General features: G+C 37.8%; 1 protein-coding gene across 3 annotated transcripts in view; it reads right to left on the bottom strand.

The window, feature by feature from the left end:
• Positions 1-22646, bottom strand: part of SEMA3A (semaphorin 3A) — a 279577-nt gene that overhangs the window by 45067 nt on the left and 211864 nt on the right. For all 3 annotated transcript variants that reach the window (XM_083860064.1, XM_083860066.1, XM_083860065.1), the window contains 2 exons: positions 22155-22248; positions 15162-15281 (listed from right to left, as the gene is read on the bottom strand). In XM_083860064.1, the coding sequence (XP_083716190.1) occupies positions 15162-15281; positions 22155-22248 (214 nt within the window). The remainder of the gene's footprint in view (positions 1-15161; positions 15282-22154; positions 22249-22646) is intronic.

Consider the following 22646-nt stretch of genomic DNA (forward strand, 5'->3'; position numbering starts at 1 on the left):
AAAATTAACACCTCTTTTCCATTACTGACTATGTTTTAAGGTTGTTGTATGTCTATCAACACAATTAATTTTAAGCTTATTTACTTGTCCCTCAGAGACAGTAATTGGGCAACTGAGAAAACTAGTGTCCATCACAGAAGAGAAAGTGAGGCTTGCAGCACATTGTCTCCATTTCAATTTTCTGTATTTCTCAAAGGTATTGAAAGTTCCAGCTAAGAAAGAGCCTGTTTCTTCCTCTCTCAGTCATTTATCTGAAGTTTTTGACACTGATGTTTGGAAATGAAAACACTAGGAAGCCTGTGCCTTAACTGTGTAACCTACATCTTTAGAGCTCCGGATGAGTGACAAAAACTAAATACCAGAGCCTTTATGCTACAAAATGATGTATTAGAGGAGGAAGGGGAGCATGGAGGCACTGAAGACAAAAGATGTTTCTGATTTGGAGTGTTACAGAGTTTTGGCATACAGAACCATGCTACAGGCCTGCCTTTTGTAAGCTCTGAAGATTCACAGGTGGAGCACAAGTGCCTGGAGATGCCGAAGCAGTTGAGAGCAGTTGATCCTAGAAGTCAGAAACCAAAACCTGTTCCTCTCCATTAATGTGATTTTCTCAGGCCTTTCTGAATGCTGAGAGATGTGTGTTTATGCCTTGGTGGAAATATTCTTCCTCTTTGCCACCTGGAAATTAAGGGTACAGGGAGGTGTCCTGAAGGCTGAGGGAACATGCTGTAACCAAACTCCTGACACAGCACTTTGCAGGAGAGAAATACCTGGCTGAGTGTGAGGAATAGCTGTGGATTAACATGGCAAACATACTCCAGTGTAGGGAAAATGAGACAGCCCTCAGCAGTACAACTGGCAAAAGCTGAACAGCACTGGCTTGGCAAGCACATCTTCATCCTGTCTCCTGAAAGCTAAATTCTTAATATTTCTGTCAGCTCCATGAAGTGCACAACCCTGTGTCTCCAGAAACATTTGCCCACAGAAATATTACTTTTTTCTGCCTAAAAAGTGAACAAATATGCCCTTTGTGTCAAAAATAATCTATTTTGAAAACAGGAAGAAAATCTCCAAATTTTTTACTGCCAGGCTCAGTTTGAAGTATGCGGAAGGGTTTGTGTATATGTAAAAAAAACCTCCTCCCTGATGTCACATCAAAAACTGGACAGGGCCATAGTCTCAACTCTCAACTCTCAGTGAGGAATGTTCATTCATTTGGAAATGATCAACAGCCCACGCCACTTGCCAAGAAGTCATCCAGCAGAGAACTCTCCTACAGCAATTTCCTAACCTTTCTGATCTCCTGTAACTTAATTTCTTTGTTAAATCCTTTAGATTTGACTAAAGAACTGAGTAATTTTGTCAAACTACAAGTAACATTCTGTTGGTATAATGAACTTTTACAGCTAGTGTAAAGCAACTTGACACAAAATCCATTAAAGTACGATTAATGAGGGACGGCAGCAAAGACTGAGGTGAATGACTGGTTTTAGCTCATGTAGCACAGCAACACAAAATGCAATAACGCATCTGGTAAGAGGAAGCAAAACCCCTCAGCACAACCTGAGGTATTCAGTGTGATAACATCAGTTATGACAACCTCTTTCAGTAGTCATGTGAGCACTGTGTGTTTCCAACTTAATCTAGCTTCAGTCAACGTAAGTTATTAATGGGGTTTTACACAACTGAAATAATGTACTCATTTACTGTTGATGTGAAACTTAGTTCTGTTCATTAAAAAAGAAAAAAAAATATTTGATAGCACAGGTGAGATGAAAACTGTGAAGTTGCTTCAGATAAAAAAGTTTTGCAACAGTACCTGCGCTGTCAGAAAGCTTTTCTTCATTGTTTCATTGGTTTAATTCTATACAAGCATAACCTTTTTTTATTCTATTTTTATTTTTATTATTATTCACTGACAGCACTTCAAAAATACTTGATGCAATTACTGTGACTTTTAAGAATGAAAATTTCATTCTTAAAAAATTCTGAAAATTTCAGACTCAGATTTTTTCATTTTTAAAAGCAGTGAAGGAGGACTGCAGCATGCTTGCTTGTGACACATAAATCACAGGGAGAGGAATTGGCAGAAAGTTTAACAGAAGTATTAAAAAGTAATAAAAGAAATAAATTTAGTAAAAAAAATATAGGCCCTCTAATAAATGCGAAACTGGAATTTTTTAAAGAAGAATTCTTTCTACATCAACAGGTCTGGCACAAAATATTAAAGCTGACACTATGTCAAACATGGAACAGAACTGAGTATTGATAATGACAACCCATTCACACGATCTTGTGGAAAAACTGATGCCTCACAAGTCCATGTAAAATACCACATAGAAAGGTTTTGTACCTTCCTCTCCAATGGAACATTTTTCTGCCCCTACTAGAAGTTGAGTTAGAGAAACAGGAGAACAGGACACAGAGACTGAAGGGGTGGGTAACTGAAGAGAGCTGTGCCCCATGACTAGCAAATTTTACAGTGTGACAAATGTTATTACAGAGCTCAGGAAATATGAATAATCTCACTGACATCAGCCTGACTTACAAGGATATTGAATTTTGCTCAAACTGCAGTAAAAGAATCAATAAACACCAATCCTCAGATTTCTGGCAATATTCACAGATATAATGTATTATCACTAAATGCTTGCAACTATTTCATAAAACCTGTGCAGTGAATGGGAAAAATACGTAATCCAATCTTCAAAGTAACTTTTCTTCTGCTTTTTCTGAATGATCATCTGTAAAAAAGCTGTGTCTGAAAGGTTATCTTGTTTCTGCTTATACCAAATTCTCTAACAAAATCTTCCTGCAAATCTTGCTGTACTTATCTGAACAGAAATCTTTAAAACCTACTAAAAGGAAATTAAATTTATATATATATAAAGATATGTTAAAAAAACCCTTTTCCATACTCCAGGAACCTAACAAAAACATAGGCCAGCTTATCACTTTAAAAGGTAAATCAGACAGGGAACTATTTTGTCTTCATTTACTCAGTGTGTTTGTGGCAGTTCTAAGTGCTCTGGAACATCAAATTCTGCCAGATGTGATACAATAAATGGTGGTCTCAAAGATTTACAGTTCAACCCTTGCCTTTGAAAGAGGTGATTTTCCCTGGTAATACTACAAGGCAGCTCACCTTACTAACAGAAATATTCAGCCTATAGACACCAGTGATACCGTGATCTCAGAACTGAGGGAAAAAGAGTTAAAAAAGGCTTATCATCCTCAGTTTTGGTGGGTCACTCTCCATAGTTTTTTAGACAACATTGCTAAATTTCAGGCTCATACTGAGATTCTTAAAAGAAATGTTATCACAGTTCAATAACACTGAATGTTATCTGTACACCAGCACATCATTAGTAGCATTCACTTCTTCTGACTATCAACTATTAGGTGGCAATTACCTTCATACTTTGACCTCTTAAATGTTACTATACACTTCGCCATATCTTTTTTTTTTTTACCATATGGTATGTAAAAACACTTTGCTACATGTTTAAAAATCAAATTTGACAGCCGCCTTTTAAAACAGATTAATTTATACAAGCCCATGGAATCCAGTGAAATAGCAAGGGACAGGATATTTCTGACACCATTTTGGTAACTAAGAACTTGGACATTGAAGCCTGAAGTAAGTAGTATAGGGCATTCTAAAGATCAAGGGGAAAAAGAAGCATCACTTTGGCAATGCAACAAAATGGCAAGTTCAGGATCTATTTCACTGTCAGAATTTAAAGGCATCAAATGAGGAACCATTTGGCAAACATTTTGTGTGTCTGATCTCTCCATCATATCTGATAACCAAAACTGTGTGAATTCGTCTTTACTTTCTGTTACTTCGTCCAACATGCTGCCTTTGCAAGTGAAAAGTAAGTATCCATTTGTCCCTCCCATTTGTCCTTTTCTCTTCCTGTTGCCCCTTCCTTACACCACAGTCATGAATGAGGCTCTGTGGCCTAAATGATGCTGTTGGTGAGATCAGTTTCACCCTTTTGTTTTGCAGTGTTGCCTGACGGAGCCTGGGAAGGAACATGGTGAAGTGGCTCAAATGGGACTGGAACAGTTTCTATCCTGGAAACATGGGTTTGTAGAACTAAATGGAGAAAAAATCTAAATGTTTTTGCATCAATTAAACCTTGAAAATACTGAGATACAGTCTGAAGAGAAATTACATGTCATATTAAATACAGAGTTTTCTAATTAGGTGTTTCCTCTCTTCCTCTTCAAAGGCTACGGAAATATGAAGATGTTCAGAGTTACAACACAAAAAGGTCTTCATGATGTAACATTTTATATATCACAGTATTTCAGAAATAATGAAACTTCTGCAAGGAATTAACAAACGTGAATTAAACCACAACAGATGTTCTATCTGCATTTCTTGATCTTACACAGTCTTTGTGTCATCACAAAGCCCTGTGTTAGGCTCAGTCCTGCTCTAGTAAAGTCCACAGCCACAACTCTGCTAAATACAGGAGTTGAAACAATATCCTTGATAATGGCGTTTAATATTAGCTTTGCCATTCTTTGCTAGTGTAACTTTTGAATTGTGTTCTTGAACTACCTAAACGTGCTATCAATGTTTTAAATTCATTGACGTTTCCACTTTGTTGTAAAAATAGGCTTTTAATACTACACAGTATTTAGCAATCTAGTACCAGCCATCAGTTTGATATCAGCCGTGACATTATTTAATTTTCAGAATCACAGAGGTTAAAGCTCACTGAACTATAAACAGTTGGAAACATGGAGTGTAATCCCAAGGCACAGCTCTGCACAAGCTGTAATTTAAATCATATTGCATGCTAAGCTGAAAAGGCAGTGCAGGTCCCAGAGGGCATGAATAAATCTGCAGTCACTGATTTGCCACACACATTTGTGTTGGGATTCTGTAACTGTGCAAATGTGATGTCTTCCTTTAGAGCAGAGGACCTGTCATCTACTGAGATTTGTAATTAAATAACCTAAAGAACAAAAGCAATTACTCAGCCCTACAAACATTCAGGCTGAAATGTGTGCGATTTCATGAACAAAGGGAAGGGGAAGTTCCGGAGACAGAGAAAGGGAGGCTTTGAGTCTGCGATAATTCATCTGTGTCTAGTGCTGGTGGAGGCTTTAATGCATAGAACAGGTATTCACATACCTACCTGGCTTACTTTGAACTAATAATTCCGTCATCACAGACTCCACGGTGAAGTGGATGTTTCTCCAGTGAAAGAGCCAATTATGCTTCCAGCTGGCTCCACGCCACCTCAGGTGCCGGCTTTGAGCAATCAGTTGTGTTAATTGCAAGCAACACTAAATGCCTTTTGGGACAAGCAATTCACGGTTCAGGAATGTTAGTGTGAAGGGGGTAGGTTCAGCCCCATTACCGAGAACAAATCACAGAGTTTGTACAGGTCGCAGGCTAAGAGTTGGAATTTTATGGAATGGGGGAAAGAGGTGGGAAGAGACTCAGGGGGTGTATCCTCACATCATTAACTCTGCTGGGCATCTCAGTTAATTGATGGAGTGTGGGATATGTGATGGGCTGAGTGAAGCCCTTCATATTTTCAGCTTGGCAGCTTTGTCCTCCCATTCCCTTGGGTCTGCCAGGCATTCTGATCCAGCCCAACAGGGCGAAGACATTGGTCCAAGAGAAGAAACCTCAACTGCCCATGAACACGGCTCCTTCACGATAGTTGGTATTTTCTTCTCTTCTGTTTGTCACAGTGGGAAAGCAATAGTTTTAAATATGCAGAGGTATTGTTTGATATAAAGAAAAAAAATATTACAAGAGTAATAGTAACACTGAATGCCCAAAAATGGATCATGAAGGGCAAACATTTATTAAAAAATCACCTTTGAAGGAATGAAGAGTAATAATGAAATGAGATGGGCACAATAACGAGTAGAAATCAGATCTTGGCTGCATAGGGGTCATTGTCATATATTATCAGCTACAGATATAGCCTGTTTTTTCAGTATTTTTCAGTATCTATCACTTGACTCACTACCTTGATAACAAGTTTTAGACAGACATTTATTCATAAACATGGATTTCTAACATATTTGTCCATGAGCCCCCACACCAGCACTACTTAAAAAAGAAGAGCCCTGTCCAAATGTTAGAGGTGATGAATGAGAAGCTTGGATTGAATCATTAAAGGGAGTCAGTGTGTGGTGGGGAGTGGGAGGAACTGGTACAAACCTCAGTCTGCAGGTGCTGAGAAACAGCGTGCAGGCTCAGGAAGTCTCTCTAATACCCTTTAGAGGCTCAGTCCCTGGTGTCCCACACGGATGTACAAAGAAAACTTCTTAAAACAAAGCCATCTTATTTCTCCCTTTAACACAGACTAGAACATTGCCAAACACTTTTGCGACTGAAGCTGTGAATTTCATTAAATTCAATGCAACTCGCTCAGCACTCTCTATTTTAGTGTGGCTGAAACCTTTAATTCTCTCCCCACCGCCCCACGGCCAGCGTGCTCCAGTCACATCACACTTAACCTTTGCCTTGGCTTCTCAAAAAAGAATTTGTTTCACTCTATTCACGGCTTCAACAGTTTGGCAAACTGCACTCGAGCACCGCGCTGGGCCTTTATATTGAACACACTAATCTGATTGTTTTTCCACTCTACAAACTTTGGGTCAACAATCAAGCTGCTGCCAGAAACTAATTAATTTGCAAACAGGCCCCATTTTCACAGGGGGAGAGCTTTTGAAACCTATGTCAGCAGAGCTGGTCACACCATGGTGACATGCATTGTCATGGCATCCACTTTTCTGGGTAATTCTCCTCACTAATTTTTCACCACACACATGAACTCAAATTACCCAGTCAACAGTAAATCTCTATTGAATGCCCACCAAACTCTGAACGTGGTGGCCTGAGAAGAGGAAATTGGTATTGACAGGGTCAACACTCATTAAATTGATGGCTAGTGCAGAAGGAAAAAAACCCAAAACAACACAAGAATGCAAAAAGAAAATTCGGATGTATGTCATATCCCAATAAAGGGGGCTGTAACAGACCCACCCCTCCTTTGTTTAAATCAATTAGTATTCTGCTGTGTGACTCCTACAAACAGATTTCTGCTTAACTCTTCTGAAAAACTGGTTAGTGACTTTTGTGAACAAGAAAGGAGGCACAATTTGGTAGTTAAAAGTCACTGGTTTTCAAGCACCAGAGCTGTGATGAGCTCTCACAGAGACCATGGGAAACCTACTTGAATTTGCAAGGTCTATAACACAGAGGCTTTGTCCTTGGAATCCTGCCACCTAATCAGAATTTTACTTTTGCTTAAGCTGATTTGGATCTCTGCAGAAATGATAGTTACAAAGAAAATGGTGTTCTGTAATTTAAACAGAGTTGTATACCAAAAGCAAAGCAAAATGCAAACTTAGAACCTGAACACTATACCTTTTCTGGACAAATAACTCTTCTTCCTACTGAAATTTACCTCCAAGGAAAAGGGAGAGTCTTCCTATGAACGGATGTCGTGTGGGTAACAGATAGATAGATAGATAAATAGATAATAGATAGATAAATAAATCTTTTTAATCATACATTAACTGAAAGTAGTACAGAAAGCTTTCTAGTAGAGGTTATTGCCATTGCTTGAATAATACTGTTTGTCACCTTTAGTGGGCAGACCATCATTTTACAAATCCATCCACTGCCAACTCTGTAAGTTATGCATTGAAATAAATCCATAAAAAAAAAAAAATCTTAGGGTAAAAAAAAAAAAAAAAGAAAAGAAATAAATGCTTTCCAGAGGAGATAGAATATCACTGGGACTATTGATAATTGGAAAATTGCAGGTGTTTTTTATCAGTGTGAGAAGGGCACAGAGCTCTACTTTTCCAAATGAATGTTCTCCTGGAATGTGCTCGTGCAGATGGATTTTTACATAGCTCCTGCTGTTGAAAGAAACAAGTGAGACTTGGATTTATTTTTCTCAAGGATGACTATAGAAAACAACTCACCTGCATCATCAAATTTGAATCTAAACACCTAAATGAGATCATCACTTTTGCCCAGTACAGAGGTACATTGATTTATCCACATCCAGCATCTACCCAGAGCTTGTTCTGGCTCTTTCATCCAACTGCCTTCCAGAGAAAATGATGGTAATGGCTGCACTCTCAGATCTCACCCCAACATGAGATTCATCAGGATTTACTGGGTTGTTAACCTGATACATGCTGATAGCTTGACGTTTCAATTCGCAGTTGAAATAAAAACCTTAAAATTTAGCAATTTTAAGGCACATCAACAATAGACAAATTCAGTGCACAAAAGTGAGTGCAGATCTCAAACAGACCATCACTGCAAGTCTCTTTTTAGAAGGACTATGCAGCAGAGAAACTTCTCTGGTCTCCAGTGGAAACAGTGAACAAAGAACTCTAAGCTCTACCATTATTTTTGATCTTATATGCACTACAAAGAGGGTCACAGAATGAATTAATTGCAGCAAATCATGGCTTCTAATCTACACTGCCAGCATTTTTTTTTTTGGTGTGGATAGTAAGGCTGACCAAGTTAAAACCCATAAATGAGCCCATGGTTAACCATGTAATACACACATATCCGAAGTCAGGTTCCTGGACTAACTTGTAGCCTAACTTCCTGGAGCATACTGTGGCTATAGCTCAGACCAATATGTTTACTGATGCAAGTCTTGCTGCTCGAGGTCATATTCTCTACAGTGTCAGGAAGCCTTCAAAATGTGCAGTCAGACCAGAAGAAGGTTCTCTGCTGCTTCATGTTTCCTACTTGCTTTTTCCACTCCAACCTCAAAACTTGTCCCTTGGCTACTTTAACCATGTTTTCAACCTAAACAGAACAAAACATCATCCACAGCACTGATATTTAAAGAAGAAAATTACCTAATCCTAGGGAGCATGGGAGGGATAGACAATAAGAAGATCTGTTTCCTAAAATGATTTCAAATAATTTCATTTAGGCCACTAGATGGGAAGATTTTATTATTTCTGGTTGTCTTTACCTACTATCTTCATGACCTTTTCCATATCCAGAGGAACTGTTAAGCACATTCTCTAAATGCTACTTGGTCTTTCATTTCTGAACCAAATGCTTCTCTTACTTTGTATAAAGATACAGGGAACAGTTATCAGACAGGTTCAACTGAGTCAACTAGTTCAAATATATGAGTATCTTTTGGTCAAGTATTCAGCAGGACCTTTGGCTTTCTGACCTGTAACCATTTCAGATTAGTGACAGGGTAAAATGTCAAGTAATAAGAAAGAGCCATTTATTTTCTGATTTCAGAAATTCTACATTTCTTCCAAGAAAAAAAAAAAAAAGAGTTGTAAGAAAAAATGTATATAGAAAAAGCTTGTTAGATTGCAATGAGAAAAACAACTTAAAATTCATATTCAATCGCTCAAATATGGATCTACAGACTTAAGGGAAAAAAAAATTGTAAATTGAGTTTGTGTGCCATTCTGTTCACAGTATTATGCCACCGTCACCATAGTTTCTGAGCACTTCCTAGCACTGTTAGGTGACATTAGCATTTGTCACACATGGAATTTATCACTGTGAAATTATTTATTACTATTCTTAGCAACGAAGATAGTGGGAATGGGGGGTGGGAGGACTTATTGAGTGAGAAATGAGACTTGCATACATGGACATGTTTTGTTCTCCAAGGGTCAGAGTTGTTCATGCTTCTGTAAGCCATGGGGGGAAAGTGTGGAACCCAGTCCACACCACAGCCTGCATGATAGGAGGTATCAGCTGTTCAAATATAGAAATGCCTGTTTGAAATGCAAGAAATCCTTTCACAGGAAAATTAACACCAAAAGAACAACAAAAAAAAAAGACATACACAAAAAAAATTCCCTCACTGTTTTCACTCATAAGTTTGTTTAAATATGTCCTTGTAAATTCATGGTAATGCAGACCTGGAAGAGACTTCTAAGTCTACTCACCATAGTCTCTTGGGATGTCAGGCAAGTGTGCTACATAACAACACATGAAATGCTAGCTGAGTTCCTCTTAAAACCAGCTAGGCTGCTTTACTACTTCTATTGGACAGCTTTTCTTAATTTCATTCCCATCACAATTTAAGACTTCTAATTTGAAGACTAAATAAATTCATCCACAGTTCAACATTTTATTTTTTTTTAATGTCCTTTGTTTAAATAGCTCTTCTCTTGATGGAGATTTATTGTATTTGTAGCATCTAGCAGCTCCTTCCTCCAATAAGATCTTAGAAGTATTTTATGAAACAACCCCAGGTACCAGGATGGTTGGGTTCTCTGGCCCCTTTCAACAGCTGATACCTGTATTTTACTGCATGCTGTATATCTGGATTGAGAATGTGTAGGAGGTGAGCTGGAAAACGGGAAAGGCATTTAGGGACAAGAGAGTGGCACAGCAGATGGGGCTATTAGTGGCTATGTATAGGTAGGAAAAGGGTTTGGTGTGGTTGACCAAAGACTAATTAATAGGTTCAAAGACCAGAATATGTACACACCCAAGTCTTACCAAGAGTAATTAATTTCTAAAGTCTTGAAAAAAAATCTGCAATCTTTTCTTTCTGTTGCCATGCATTAGTCTACTGTGCAATACATACATATTCAAAGTCATGTGTGTGTAACGCCAATGCTGGGACATTCAACAAAGTGTTGTAAGTGGAAACAACACAAAGTGATGTCTACAGTTCTGTTTGAATGCCCAGAGAGTATCAAGTCCATGTTTCCTGCCTTGGACCCTGTTAAATTTAAGAGGGCATTTTCTTTTTTATTGAACAGTCACTCAGCTTCTATAATTCTCAGCTGTTTATGTAACCGTAAAGTAAAGATTACCAAGGACAATAACCTCAGGGGACTAAGCACAGTTACTACTCCACTTTAAAAATTAAGCTATGGAAAGTATGCTAAAATAATATCATAGAGTGATTTAAACCCATAAAAAGCAAGGAAATTCCAAGCCAAGTCTGGAAATCCAGACTGACAATCTCTCTTAACCCCAGGTCTAGTAAAGAGGGTGAGTGAGGCCAGTATTTCTGGGGTGTAAACCAGATTCGTAATACCATCCTAATGCAGCTTTTGTGATTTCATTTCCTTTCAGATTTTGGTCAGCCCAATCCTGCTTTGCTTTTAAAATAAATGTTTATGGTTGTTCATTTTACAAAATGTTAACAATTTAAGACCAGATCCCCTGTGCTCAAGTCAGAGAAGATGAGAGGAGCTTTAAGCTCTCTCCTTCCACTCCTCTAGTCTTCAGCTTGAAAACTGCCTTGGGTGCATTGCCTTTGCATTGCTCAGCATTTGCTCTGGTAGACTGCACTGCTAATTCTGCCTTTTTGCCTCCAGCCATGCCCTCAGCCCTTGCAGGAAGGTGGTGGGGATGGTGTACAGCAAACGCTGCCTGCTGTGCAGCCGGGAACTCCCTGGCACCAGGAGAACCTGCTCCCACCTGCTCAGGCCTCTACTCATCTTTTTTTTTTTTTTTTAACTTCTGCAGCAGCTCATGGAAGCAGGACACAATCCATGCTTCTTCAAAAAAACTTTATGCCTCTGAACTATGAGAGGCAATGGCACATTTAAAGGGAATCATGTACTTGCCAATAGGCAAGACTTTGTAAGATATATGTGTAACATCAAGGCCATTGCTCTTTACAGTTAAGCTGTACAGAAGTTTTTTTTAACATGCGATTTTTTTTCTGAGAGTTCAAAACAATTCTTGACCCTCACTAGGACCGAGTAAGATTGCCAAAGCTTTTTTTGTGCACGTACCACGTACACATACCAGAGGAGCCAGTAATGTCCAATGTGTGCACGAACACGGCTTATAACAAAGCATGTGATTCAGTCTGGGGCACTGAACTGCAGCTTTTCATGTCCAAGATGACTTCCCTGAGCAGCTTATTTTACTGTGTTTTTGCAAATGCTTCCTTGTCACATCTGGCCAACTCTGTATCAATAATTAAATATACACTGCTACAGTGACTGATGTATAGTTCCCTAGCTTCTAGATGAATGACCTGACTACATGGCTATAGAATCAGTCTCCTTTGTTTTATTTGGCTTGGTGACTGTTTAATTATTTATACTAAATGAAAGCTTTAGAAGCCTGTGAGTGTTTAATATCTCTAAGAGTCTTAAGAAGTCTTTAAGAGCTGCTGGTTAGCACCTTCCCTTGGGCTGGGCACAGTTCTCTTCCCCAAAACATACAATTTCTGAAGAAGGTTGAGCATCCCCAGACTGTGTGATCTCTGTAGTAACTCTGTGTTCCTGCTTAAATCTCAAAAACTTAATCACTCTGTGTAATGTTGTTCTACTTTTATGCCAGTTCAGGGCAAGACAATTTCTGGGAAAAGTCTGCAAGCTCTTCACGTGCAACTGTCTTCTCCTCTCCATTTTTGGTACCCAGCAGCTGTGTTTTCTGCACCCTGTCAGCTCTGACCTTAGCCTTAGTATGGAAAAAGCAGTTAGCTCCTGCTCTGACTGAAGTAAACACTAGCAACGTCTTAGAACTGGATGCCTCACCACCTTACTATTAAACTCTACAGAGATGAGAATTTGTCTCTAAGTTTGACCAGCACTGTTGTTCTGCAGCTTTCAGTACCTGTCCCTTAGAATACTGTTTTTTCACCTGAGACTAAGTACACTGTAAAAAGCAACTAGGAAAGCAAACCCACCACTACATAGAAACCCATGTCTTTACTAAAAAACTTAAAAAGATCTGCAAACTTAAGGTTCAAAAATAGTTAGTACAGATCTTTAAGACAGCAGTGAACATCTCATTCTTCAATGAGAGCTTGTTTCATTAGAAGTATATACACTTTAAAGATATGCAAACACAGCTTCTTTTATAATTATAGTTTTAAAAGAAAAATGAAAAATTGAAAACAATAATCAAAGGACTGGCATGCCTGCAGAGTTTCAAACCCAAACTACTATAATTTTTGGATTTCTATGTTAGATGCTGAAATTAGGAGAGCTGTGTGGAAAGGCTGCCAGGATCTTATCACTGGGAAATTAACAGTAAAGCCTCAGAGCCTCTAATAGGAATGTTGTAGTGCAGATTTTAGGCCAATCTTTCCATATTAGGAAGGTAAATGTATTAAGTTGCAGCAGAGAGAGAGATTTCAAAAATGTATTTAAGGATCATTCTCTATTAAATTATGGACAGTTATGAGAATAATTTCTAGAGGTTTCAATTTGATTCTTATCTTGTTTTAAATGAAGTTTGAAACTTTCCATACAAGAATATAGTGCAAGAACTTTACTTAAGAGTTGGAAATCGCCTTCAGCCTGTGATACAAAAATTCTGTCTTTCTACTTTTACACTCATTTTGTAAAATACTTGAAGAAAGCTTGAGGTTCATCAGTTCCCCACCGAGCACAAAGTAGTTGTGGATTCTGCACCCTGTCAGATGTAACCTTAGTGCTAATTTGGGAAAAGCAGTTCTCACATTTAGCGCTGAAAGACTGATAACTGAATCCACAATGGAATGATGCATTTTCAGCGGTGAAGTACAGGGCCTGTGGACAATGGCTGCGTTTTCCCACTGCATAAATCCTCCTGACTCAGCTGTCATTGTGCAAATCTACTGCACAAAAGGAGATTTTGCTTGCATGATGGGCTTTAAAATGCCATCATGACTATCATAACAAAAATTGATGTTGGTCATCTTTAACACATTATTACCCCACCAGGTATCAAGATAGATGGGTATTTCTATAACCCTCATACGTTACTGTTTCCTGAAGTCTAGAAATCTTGTTTACTGTCATAATAAAATAACCCAATGAATACAATTTTTGTGTTACTGGGTAAACACAGATTGTAGAACTGAAATGTTGTAGATCTGAATCTGTTCTCCAGACAGATAGTAGTCCACATGAATTGCAGCAAAATTAAATTTAACAGGAAATACATCAGATTCATATACTTGTTACATTAAAATACAGCTCCATACTTGTCATATATACACAGGATATGTGTATTCAATGTATGTTATATACAGAGTTAATTCAACTTGCAGTAGCATCTTGTGGTTTTAATTATGAGTCAAGGGCTGATGTTGTTATGGATTGTATCTACAGCTAATGTGATATCCAGTTTGATCCTAGTGAGTCTTGAGTAGCTAATAGCAAAATGTGTTTTAAAACAAACCCTGCTCTTACACATTAAAATTTGTGTGAACAGTTTGCACTAAATTGCAAACCCACATAAGAAAGCCTGAACCTCAGCAAGAGACATAAATAATATGGCTAGGAGGATAAAATGTCTAATAATAAAATAATTTGTGAATTCAAAAACAGGAGTGCAGGTGCAAGCAGTATGTACAGCAAATGTAGAGCTAGTTAACTCTTAAAAAATTAAAATTTAAATTAACTCAGTAACTACAGTTAGTATTACTTAATTCAAATGTCAGCTTTTTCAGACAATGAATTCTCATTTCCAAAATGCTCATATCCTTGTATAGCTAAAGCCAAATGTAATTCCATTTGAGCTATTGGAAATTTGACTTCAGTAGAACTTGGATAGAGTACTCACATGCATTCTAAAGTACTTTGGCACATGAAGCCAAAATCAAATTTTCTCTGAAACTATCTTTCCCTCCTCAGACATGCAAATAAACCACAGGCTTGATTACTAATATCCATACAATAATGTAAGCTATTGTGCCTTGCTAAACTATTGGATATTTTGAAACCAAATCACTTGGAATCCCCAGGATCCTTTTCTCTTTTTCCAAACTCTTGACAACTTCGGCTTGCTGATAAAGTTCTGCTGGTTGATTTTCTGGTGGATGTGGCCAGTGTCCCCTCTAACCCGGCAAAAATTAAACCTTGTTCAAGAAACAATCCTGCCCAAGGCTCTGGACCAGCTTTGTGTTCATGTGTGGCTGATGCCTCCAGCCTTGAGCTTTTGTCCAACTTGCATGACTGTGCTGCTCATAGTGCCTGTGTGTGTTTTAAATTTAATCACACTCCAAAAATCTCAGAGTAATTAAACCAAAAATGCTTCTTTATAAATCACTTTTGATTACTTTAACTGGTTTAAGACAGAATTCTGCTCCAAATAAAAGAGGAGCATATATGTCACAGATGTTGCTTGAATTGTGCTGTGTGCTAGTCTTTAATGGGTGGATGAGTGTAACCATAGAAATGTACATTTTACATACCATTCAGCCACCGGGAGTCGTGCTGCTCTGTTCTGATGGGATGGTGATGCCCCAGAGTTCGGAAAATGGCAAAGTCCCTGCCCATGAAGTCTGCTGCCGTGCCAGAGTACAGCTCTCCATCTGTGGGTGGACATAATTGTAAGCAACATTCCTCAATTTTCCAGTCATGGTGAGTCAGAGAAAGCTGTCATTTGTTCATATTTCACTAATAGGGATAATGAGTAAATTAAAAAACAACAAGCCATATGCAACGTATTGTCATTGAAAATAGAGATTAGACCCAATTTCTCACTGCAGAGCTTAATTGTAACCTCTTGCATATGAGCTGTATCTGCTGACTGATGCTGTGCTTTGCAAAAATATGCTTGAATTCTTAGGCTGGAACAGGGGCAGCCAGTGCACCTATCCTGGCAGGCAGGAGTATGCAGCCTCTGAAAACCTACCTAACTCTGAAATTGCCCTGTTTAGAACAGGAGTTTGGTCTGGAGACCTCCAGAATTTCCATTCAACCTACTGGGCTTATGGGAACTGTAGAGGCCAGCTTGGTCACTTTTGGTTCAGAAAGTCCTTAGGTCCCTTCAATTTTTCTACAGAAATTATGTGGTTTTTTACTTTTGTTTGGTTTCGTTGAGAGGTGGGGGTTTTTTGTGGTTTTGTGGGGGGTTTTTTTGGTGGTTTTTTTGGGTTTTTGTTCTGGGATTTGTTGTGGTTGGCTTTTGTTGTTGTTTTGTTTTGGTTTGGTTTTCTTACTCTCTTTTTTATTCTGAATAGATCCTCAGAAAACAGTATTTTGTACAGGAAAGACAGAACATGTCTTTCCCCTTTGGCCACCTTTGTAACTGTGGTATTGGCAAAGGGCAACAGCTAAGGGAGAGAATAAACAAGATCATTGCCTGCTACCTTGACCCCCATGCATTTCACAGTGAACAACTGAACTAAAAATTGACCTATGGTACTTCAGCCCATAAATGGCACACACAGAGCCTAGCTGGAAATGAAACTCATCCCAGTGTGTTCCTCCTCAGCCAGCTAGAAGTGCCACAGAGGAGACACAGAGGGGGAGAGAGAGACTGTCTAAATTCTAAGGAGCAGGTCAAGTTAAAAACTTGCCAGCTGCTAGAGAGTGTAATAATAATAATGACATTGAAATGAGACCCACAGAAAAGAACCAGGGATCAAAGTACAACACATATCTTTCTGACATTAATTTAGAGCTTGTCCATGAAATGACTCTGAATCAAAAATGCTAAAAATGCATTTTTTAGGACTGTGTTCTACATCTGTATGTGAAATGAGATAACCTACCCTATACTGTTAAAATGGAATTAAAATGTATTATTCCTTCCAACTACTACTTTCAAGCTACCCATATTACACGGGTCCCTTGTGAAAAAGACAAGTTTGAGGATAAAATAACTCTTTCTTTAGCTAAGGTAATACGTTTTTCATGGTCATGATGAACTCTACCATATCCTCATTTTAAAACACCCTTTTAGGAACACGTTTATAATTTTCATGGCAATTTTAGGTATTTCCATGGCTGGACAACCAGATCCAAGCATGCCTACTGGATATCACTGGCATCTTTTCCCCCGAACACTGACACCATGAAATCACTGAGTGAACCTACAGTGGCTCTGCACCATATGGTCGTCACGAAAGTCAGGAAGGGTGAAAACATGATAGCGGAAAGGCGTGGAATTGAATGAATTTACAGCAGAGATTAGAAACAAATAGACCAGTCATGCCCAGCAGGAGGTGTAATCAGAAGGGAAACAGAACAGCATATCATTAATTAACGATTTACCATTCTTCTATGCCATTTTCAACTTTTTTTGAAGGGGAGACAATCACTTAATTATAGTGATTATTATGTACAGAAGTATGCAGCTGAGATTTTAAAGATCATAAAACCTTTTTGCTTGCAAAAAGGGCTTTGATGCTATGCTTAACCTTTCTTTAACCTCATCTTCATTTTCTTGTCTTTCAATCCCTAGTGAGTTCTGATAAATCAATAGAAATCAAAGGGGAAAGGAAAAACCAACAAGGCCTATTTTTCTTCTTAGTTATCAACAGATCTAAAGGTCAATCAGTCAAAAAAAAATCTATATTTAATTCTATACTGCTAAAATTAAATCAAATTACAGTTTGAAAACTATATAAAATTATATATTTGAAATATTTAGAATTGTAAGGTTTTTTTACACCTCTGTTTCTAACCTGATATATAAACACCACTGGAAACGAACATATTTTCCAGGCTGCACTCAGCTCAACCCTAGAGGACACTACAAAGCTCTTGTGGTTGGCACTTTTTCTTCAGTGGTGACAAGATAAAAGTTTTGCCAATAACTGGGTTCAGCATGTTTCAAATGAGGAAGGATGTGTAGAAAACTGTCTGACCTTTCTATCATCCCTGCTACAGCCCCTCCAAGTTTCAGTATACCTAGACCAGTGCCTGCAGTTTGAACTGATGTGCTGTAGTCATGCAAAAAGGGGATTTTGACTTCTTCCAGACTGAAATACCAAAGAATACCATTTATTTTTATAAGGCTTTAGATAATTTTTGCAAAATTCAGGGTGAACCTCAAGTCATGTCCCAGATGTGCACATCCTTTGAGTTAGTACTATGCAACAGCTATATGAGGATTTTGCCTCCTGTCTAGATAGAAGTACATTCATCTTGATTGCATACCTTCTTTTGGACTGAAATTTACTCATTGCTAGTCTGGGAAATGATTCTTTAATGTCATGGATAGTCTCCACTGTGTTATTTCTATTGTCAGCAGTTTTAAAAGAAGTTTTATAAATTTTAAGAAGAAAATGGAAATTAATAGTTGGAAAACTGACAAACATTTATCGAAGGGAAAGAATAAAGGAGAAAAAGAGAAAAAAAAAAAAAAAAAAAGGAGAAAAAAACCTAGTCACTTTATCTTTCCAGCTCAACAGCACAGAGGAACCACTGTCCAGAACTAAAGGATGGCCTTCAAGTGTTTGAATAGGTAAAAAATATGTTTTGGACAAAATCCACCTATTGCAATTGAGTAGCATGCTGACACACAAATGTAAACAGAAATACATGTATTTCTTTACAAAATAAAGAGGCAGCAGTTAAAGTCCACAGTAATACTGATTTTGGAGGGGAGGAACCACTTTTGTCTGTACTGTACCTAAACAGCACAGAACTCTGAGTAACTCCCCAAGACCATGAGATTTAAAGAAAGATGCTGAAAACTAAGCAATATGCATCTATTTGATAAATTGTTTCTACTCAGCTTTTAAATCAGGTTGCATTTTGAAAGAAAATAATTTGTGGAGAGTAAAGATCTGTAAGCTTTCCTTTCAAAGTAGTAAGGAAGTTGAACGAATGAGGAATATAGGCAAAACCAAGACTTGAATGCCACGATTGCTCTCAATGGTAAAAGGGTTCACAAATAAAATCTATCCTTGGTTAAAAGATTTATTCAGTAAATTTAAGATTTTCACACATGGGGTGGTTTGACTTTACTTCTTTTGAAGTCAATAACTAAAACTTCTCAGAAAGTACAGTCACTTCAAAATCTTGAACCTCATATGTACTTACTAGCTAATTTCTAAGAAAGAGAGTACTAAAATTCTTCACTGGTGAAAAGCCACTGTCTTTCAGACTATATTAATACATATTTGGGAGCATTAAGGTACCTAAACTGTTTTTTAAAAATTAAAAAATATATAATTGTTAAATTCTAAAAGGAATTGTGAATGAAAAAGAAAAGAGAAAAAAAAGAGACACAGGACCATAAAAAGCTTTGAGGACTCTGGATAATCAAAGCTTTTGAAAATTCCAAATGGTCACTTCCCTAAACAAACTGATATTGGGACAATGCTGCCTCCTTCTCTGAAGGTTTTTTTTTTTTGGTTTGGTTTTTTTTCCTCAACTATCCCAATACAATTCCTTTAGTCTAACACATTCATTGATATTTTCTCCTGTGATTATATTCCTTGGAAACCATGCTGCTTCTCATTTTCCTCCTGCACTGGAATACTCATGAGTGGTGCCCAGGGATTTCTTAGTCTCTACATTTCATGCATTAGCCCACTCAAATGGAGAATGTTTAGTTAGCAGTACAGAGAAGGGAATGGCTGCACAGTGTCTTACATTACTAGGAACTAGTTATATCATGTTCCCAGCTGGCATTTACTTCAGAGTAGGGTAGCAATAACCAACTTTAATGAACAACTGTTAAAAAAATAATGAAAAATGTCTGCAGGTGGATGGAACAAGGAATGTATACTGGAAAAATATTGGAACAATTTAATAAAGATGAACTGTTTATTTTTGTTGCTTTAGTGTGGGTTTTTTTTCCAAATACTATTGATTTTTTTAGGAGAGAGATCCTCTTTACCCTGGTAAGAGTTTGTTTCAGCTGAAATATAGAATAGGCTTCCCGGGTACTAATGGCTGTTAAGAGACCTGAAGTTACTTTTTGCAAATTAACCTTCATGTTTGGCCCAAATGCCTACATTTCACCTACCTAAAAATTACCTTCTAGTTAAAGTGTCAAAAACATATTCTCCTTCCACACTTTGCAAACTGTGTGTTTAGTGTTTCTGATGAAGAAGAAGAGAGATGTTTCCCTCCTGTATGGAACCATCTAAATTACCCTTCTCAGCCTTTTTTTTTTTTTTAACTTTTCTGATAGTTACTTTGAATTACTAATTATAACATTGCATTTTAATGAATCCTGGGGAATTCTTTAACATAGTTGCCCTCTTAAATCTTAGATAAATCACAATGACTTATGAGGATAAATATTCTGTCACGTGAAGGGCCAGGAGTAGCTGAGTTTCAGCTCAGCCCAGGAGAAGGGAAGAAGCAGAGTATCCATGTCCTTGGTGTGACACCTTTGTGGTTCAGGGGCTCCTCTGGCCTTCATGCCCACACTCACTGCTTCACTCCCGTGCTCCCAGCTTTGGAGAGCAGCTGGACCAAACCTCTCCATGCATCCATTGCCTGGCCAGTTCACTCCCTGCTTCTCAACTGTTTTGTGAGGAGGAAATTGTTTTGCCTTTGGTCACCATTTTGCCATAAAAAACAAGGGTTTTTTGGCAAAGAGGAGTTATTTTTAGGCAAAGATCCAGTGGAGAATTTGGCATACACCCTCTGAAATACACACTCTGCAATACATACTCTTCAGAAAAGGGTTGCAGTAAATGCAACATCTTAATCAGTAACACAGTGTGGTTGTGTGGCAACTATAAGGAGGCAGAAAAAGAAGGTTGCTCATGTTCAGGTTGCAGGAATGCTGATTTTAGCTTCACCCTGAGTTTTGTGTAACTGAAGCAGAAATTAGTCACTGGCTTTGAATGCTCGATTTGCACCATTTTCTATTGTTTCTATTATTTCTATTACACCCAGTGGCTCTTACTGAGGCCTGATTCAAAACAAATGATCACGCTCAGTCTATTCTTTACTGGAAGGAAATATACATGGAGTGAAAATTATAGTGACAGGAAGTGGGCTGAGAAAGGAAAGATGTTTTAAAGACATGAAATCTAAGCCAAGGGAAGTAAGATAATCATATTTGTGACGGACTGAGTGAAGAAAAAAAAAAAAAAGAGGAATGTGAAAAGCTAGACGTGTTGACTCTGTGCAGTTGCATACCGGGTATACCATGTAATACTGGCTTGTCATCATTCTCTTCTTTATTATATATTAAAGTAAATAGTAAAGCTATTCGCTTGAGAGCAGCTCTGCCACAAATTCAAGTTGCTCCAGGCACTAATTTATACACTGGCCTTTTACACACGCTCTTTTTTTCCCTTTTTGTTTGTACAGGGTACAAGTTGGAGCAAGATGTGGATGTCTTTCCTGTTTTTCCTGTTAAAAAGTGTGTGTCCCCAGGTTAGCTCATCAACTGGGATCATTATGGGCTTCTAAGATCAGGAAATGAGGCACATTTAGGATGAAATTTTTGTTGCTATTTTGAATAGCTTAATTTTTAAATGCAAGGCAAATAGAATAAGGGCAGACGGTAGGCAAGGCCCTGGGCTAACAATATGTACAAAGGCCTGAAGAAACCCAATATATCTCGTTATGTGTCATTTTCTGAAGACTTCTGAGATAAGAGAATCTCCAGTTTTCTGAAACTATTGTTGGATCTGAAGTTGTAATAAATTGCCAGAAAGTTACATGTCAGGATGTTAAAGATAAGTTGGCTACACCTAGGCAGAGGTATAAGGAAAGAAGAACCTGTTTCCTCCTAATTTAGTCTTACAAAACATAATTTTTCTTTTTCTTTTTTTTTTTTTTTTTTTTTTTTGTGAAGGTGAAGTAATAATAATGAACATATTTAATTTAATTAGATAAGTTAAATCAATTAGATAAATTCAATCAATTACATTAGTTCAAATAGATTGACACAGTCCATTTGCTCCATATTTACATATTCCCTGAAATGAAGAATTACCAATTCAGAAACAATTTATTTAAATCTTTCTGTTCTGGCCAGGAATTTAATTTTATTTACTGTCAGACAGATCTCTTCAGCTGAAACATCACCTTAGGGCCTAGACCTGTGGCTGTTGATCTCCAGCTCCCATGCAAGGTAAAGGTGGGTGACAGACATTCCTTGGCAGAAAAGCTGATGTAAGGAGTTATTTATTCCTGCTTTCACTTAGCTCTCAGCTGTGGTTCTGTGACTACCAGTGTGGCCAGCCTGTAAACTGGGTGACTAAAATGCCTCCACCAAGATGTGAGGAGGAAAAACACTTAGCAGAATCAAGGTCCTGCAGGGGTATAAAGCAGCTCTTGTGATACCTGAATCTTGGTTTACGCCTCAGGACACTTGAGTCAACTGTATTAAAAGTACACCAGAAATCCTTTAACCAGGAAATAAATTGAATAAAACAAATACATATCACAGGTGCTGCAAAGAGAAAAAAAAAGGCAGAAAAATGGCAAATTATTTACAGTGAATGCACATCTCATTGAACTTGTTATGTGACACCTACCTACTAAAAGTGAAGCTGTCAGCAGTTTGGGATCATAAGGGCTTTTCCCCCGCCCATTTTCAAAATGTGACTCTTCCATTCTAAAAATGTTGTCCTGTAAAATAAAATAAAAATAAAATAAAATAATTTAAAAAAAGAAAAGAAAGGAAAAAAGCAACATTATTTGATGAAAGAATACTAAGAACTAATTTGAACTAAAAAGAGTGCAGTGCATATGAGTCATAGTGGGGTTTGTGGCTTCAGGGAAGTCAAACTGCACTGGGTGAGGATCTGGTTAAAGTGCTCATTCTCTAATCAGTATGTGCTGAATGTTGGTCAAAGGCAAAAATACAGATTAATAGCTCGTGTCTCTTCTGTTCTACTTCACATATAATTTATTTTCATATTAATTTTCATGGGTTTATTGAATTATTTTCCTTTCACTGAGAATACATCTGAGTAATAGTAACTGAAGAAGCAGGAATTTGAAACTTTTATCTGGAAAAGAGATAA

This window comes from Zosterops lateralis (genome assembly GCF_965231275.1).
Source record: "Zosterops lateralis genome assembly, chromosome: 4".
NCBI lineage: Eukaryota > Metazoa > Chordata > Aves > Passeriformes > Zosteropidae > Zosterops > Zosterops lateralis.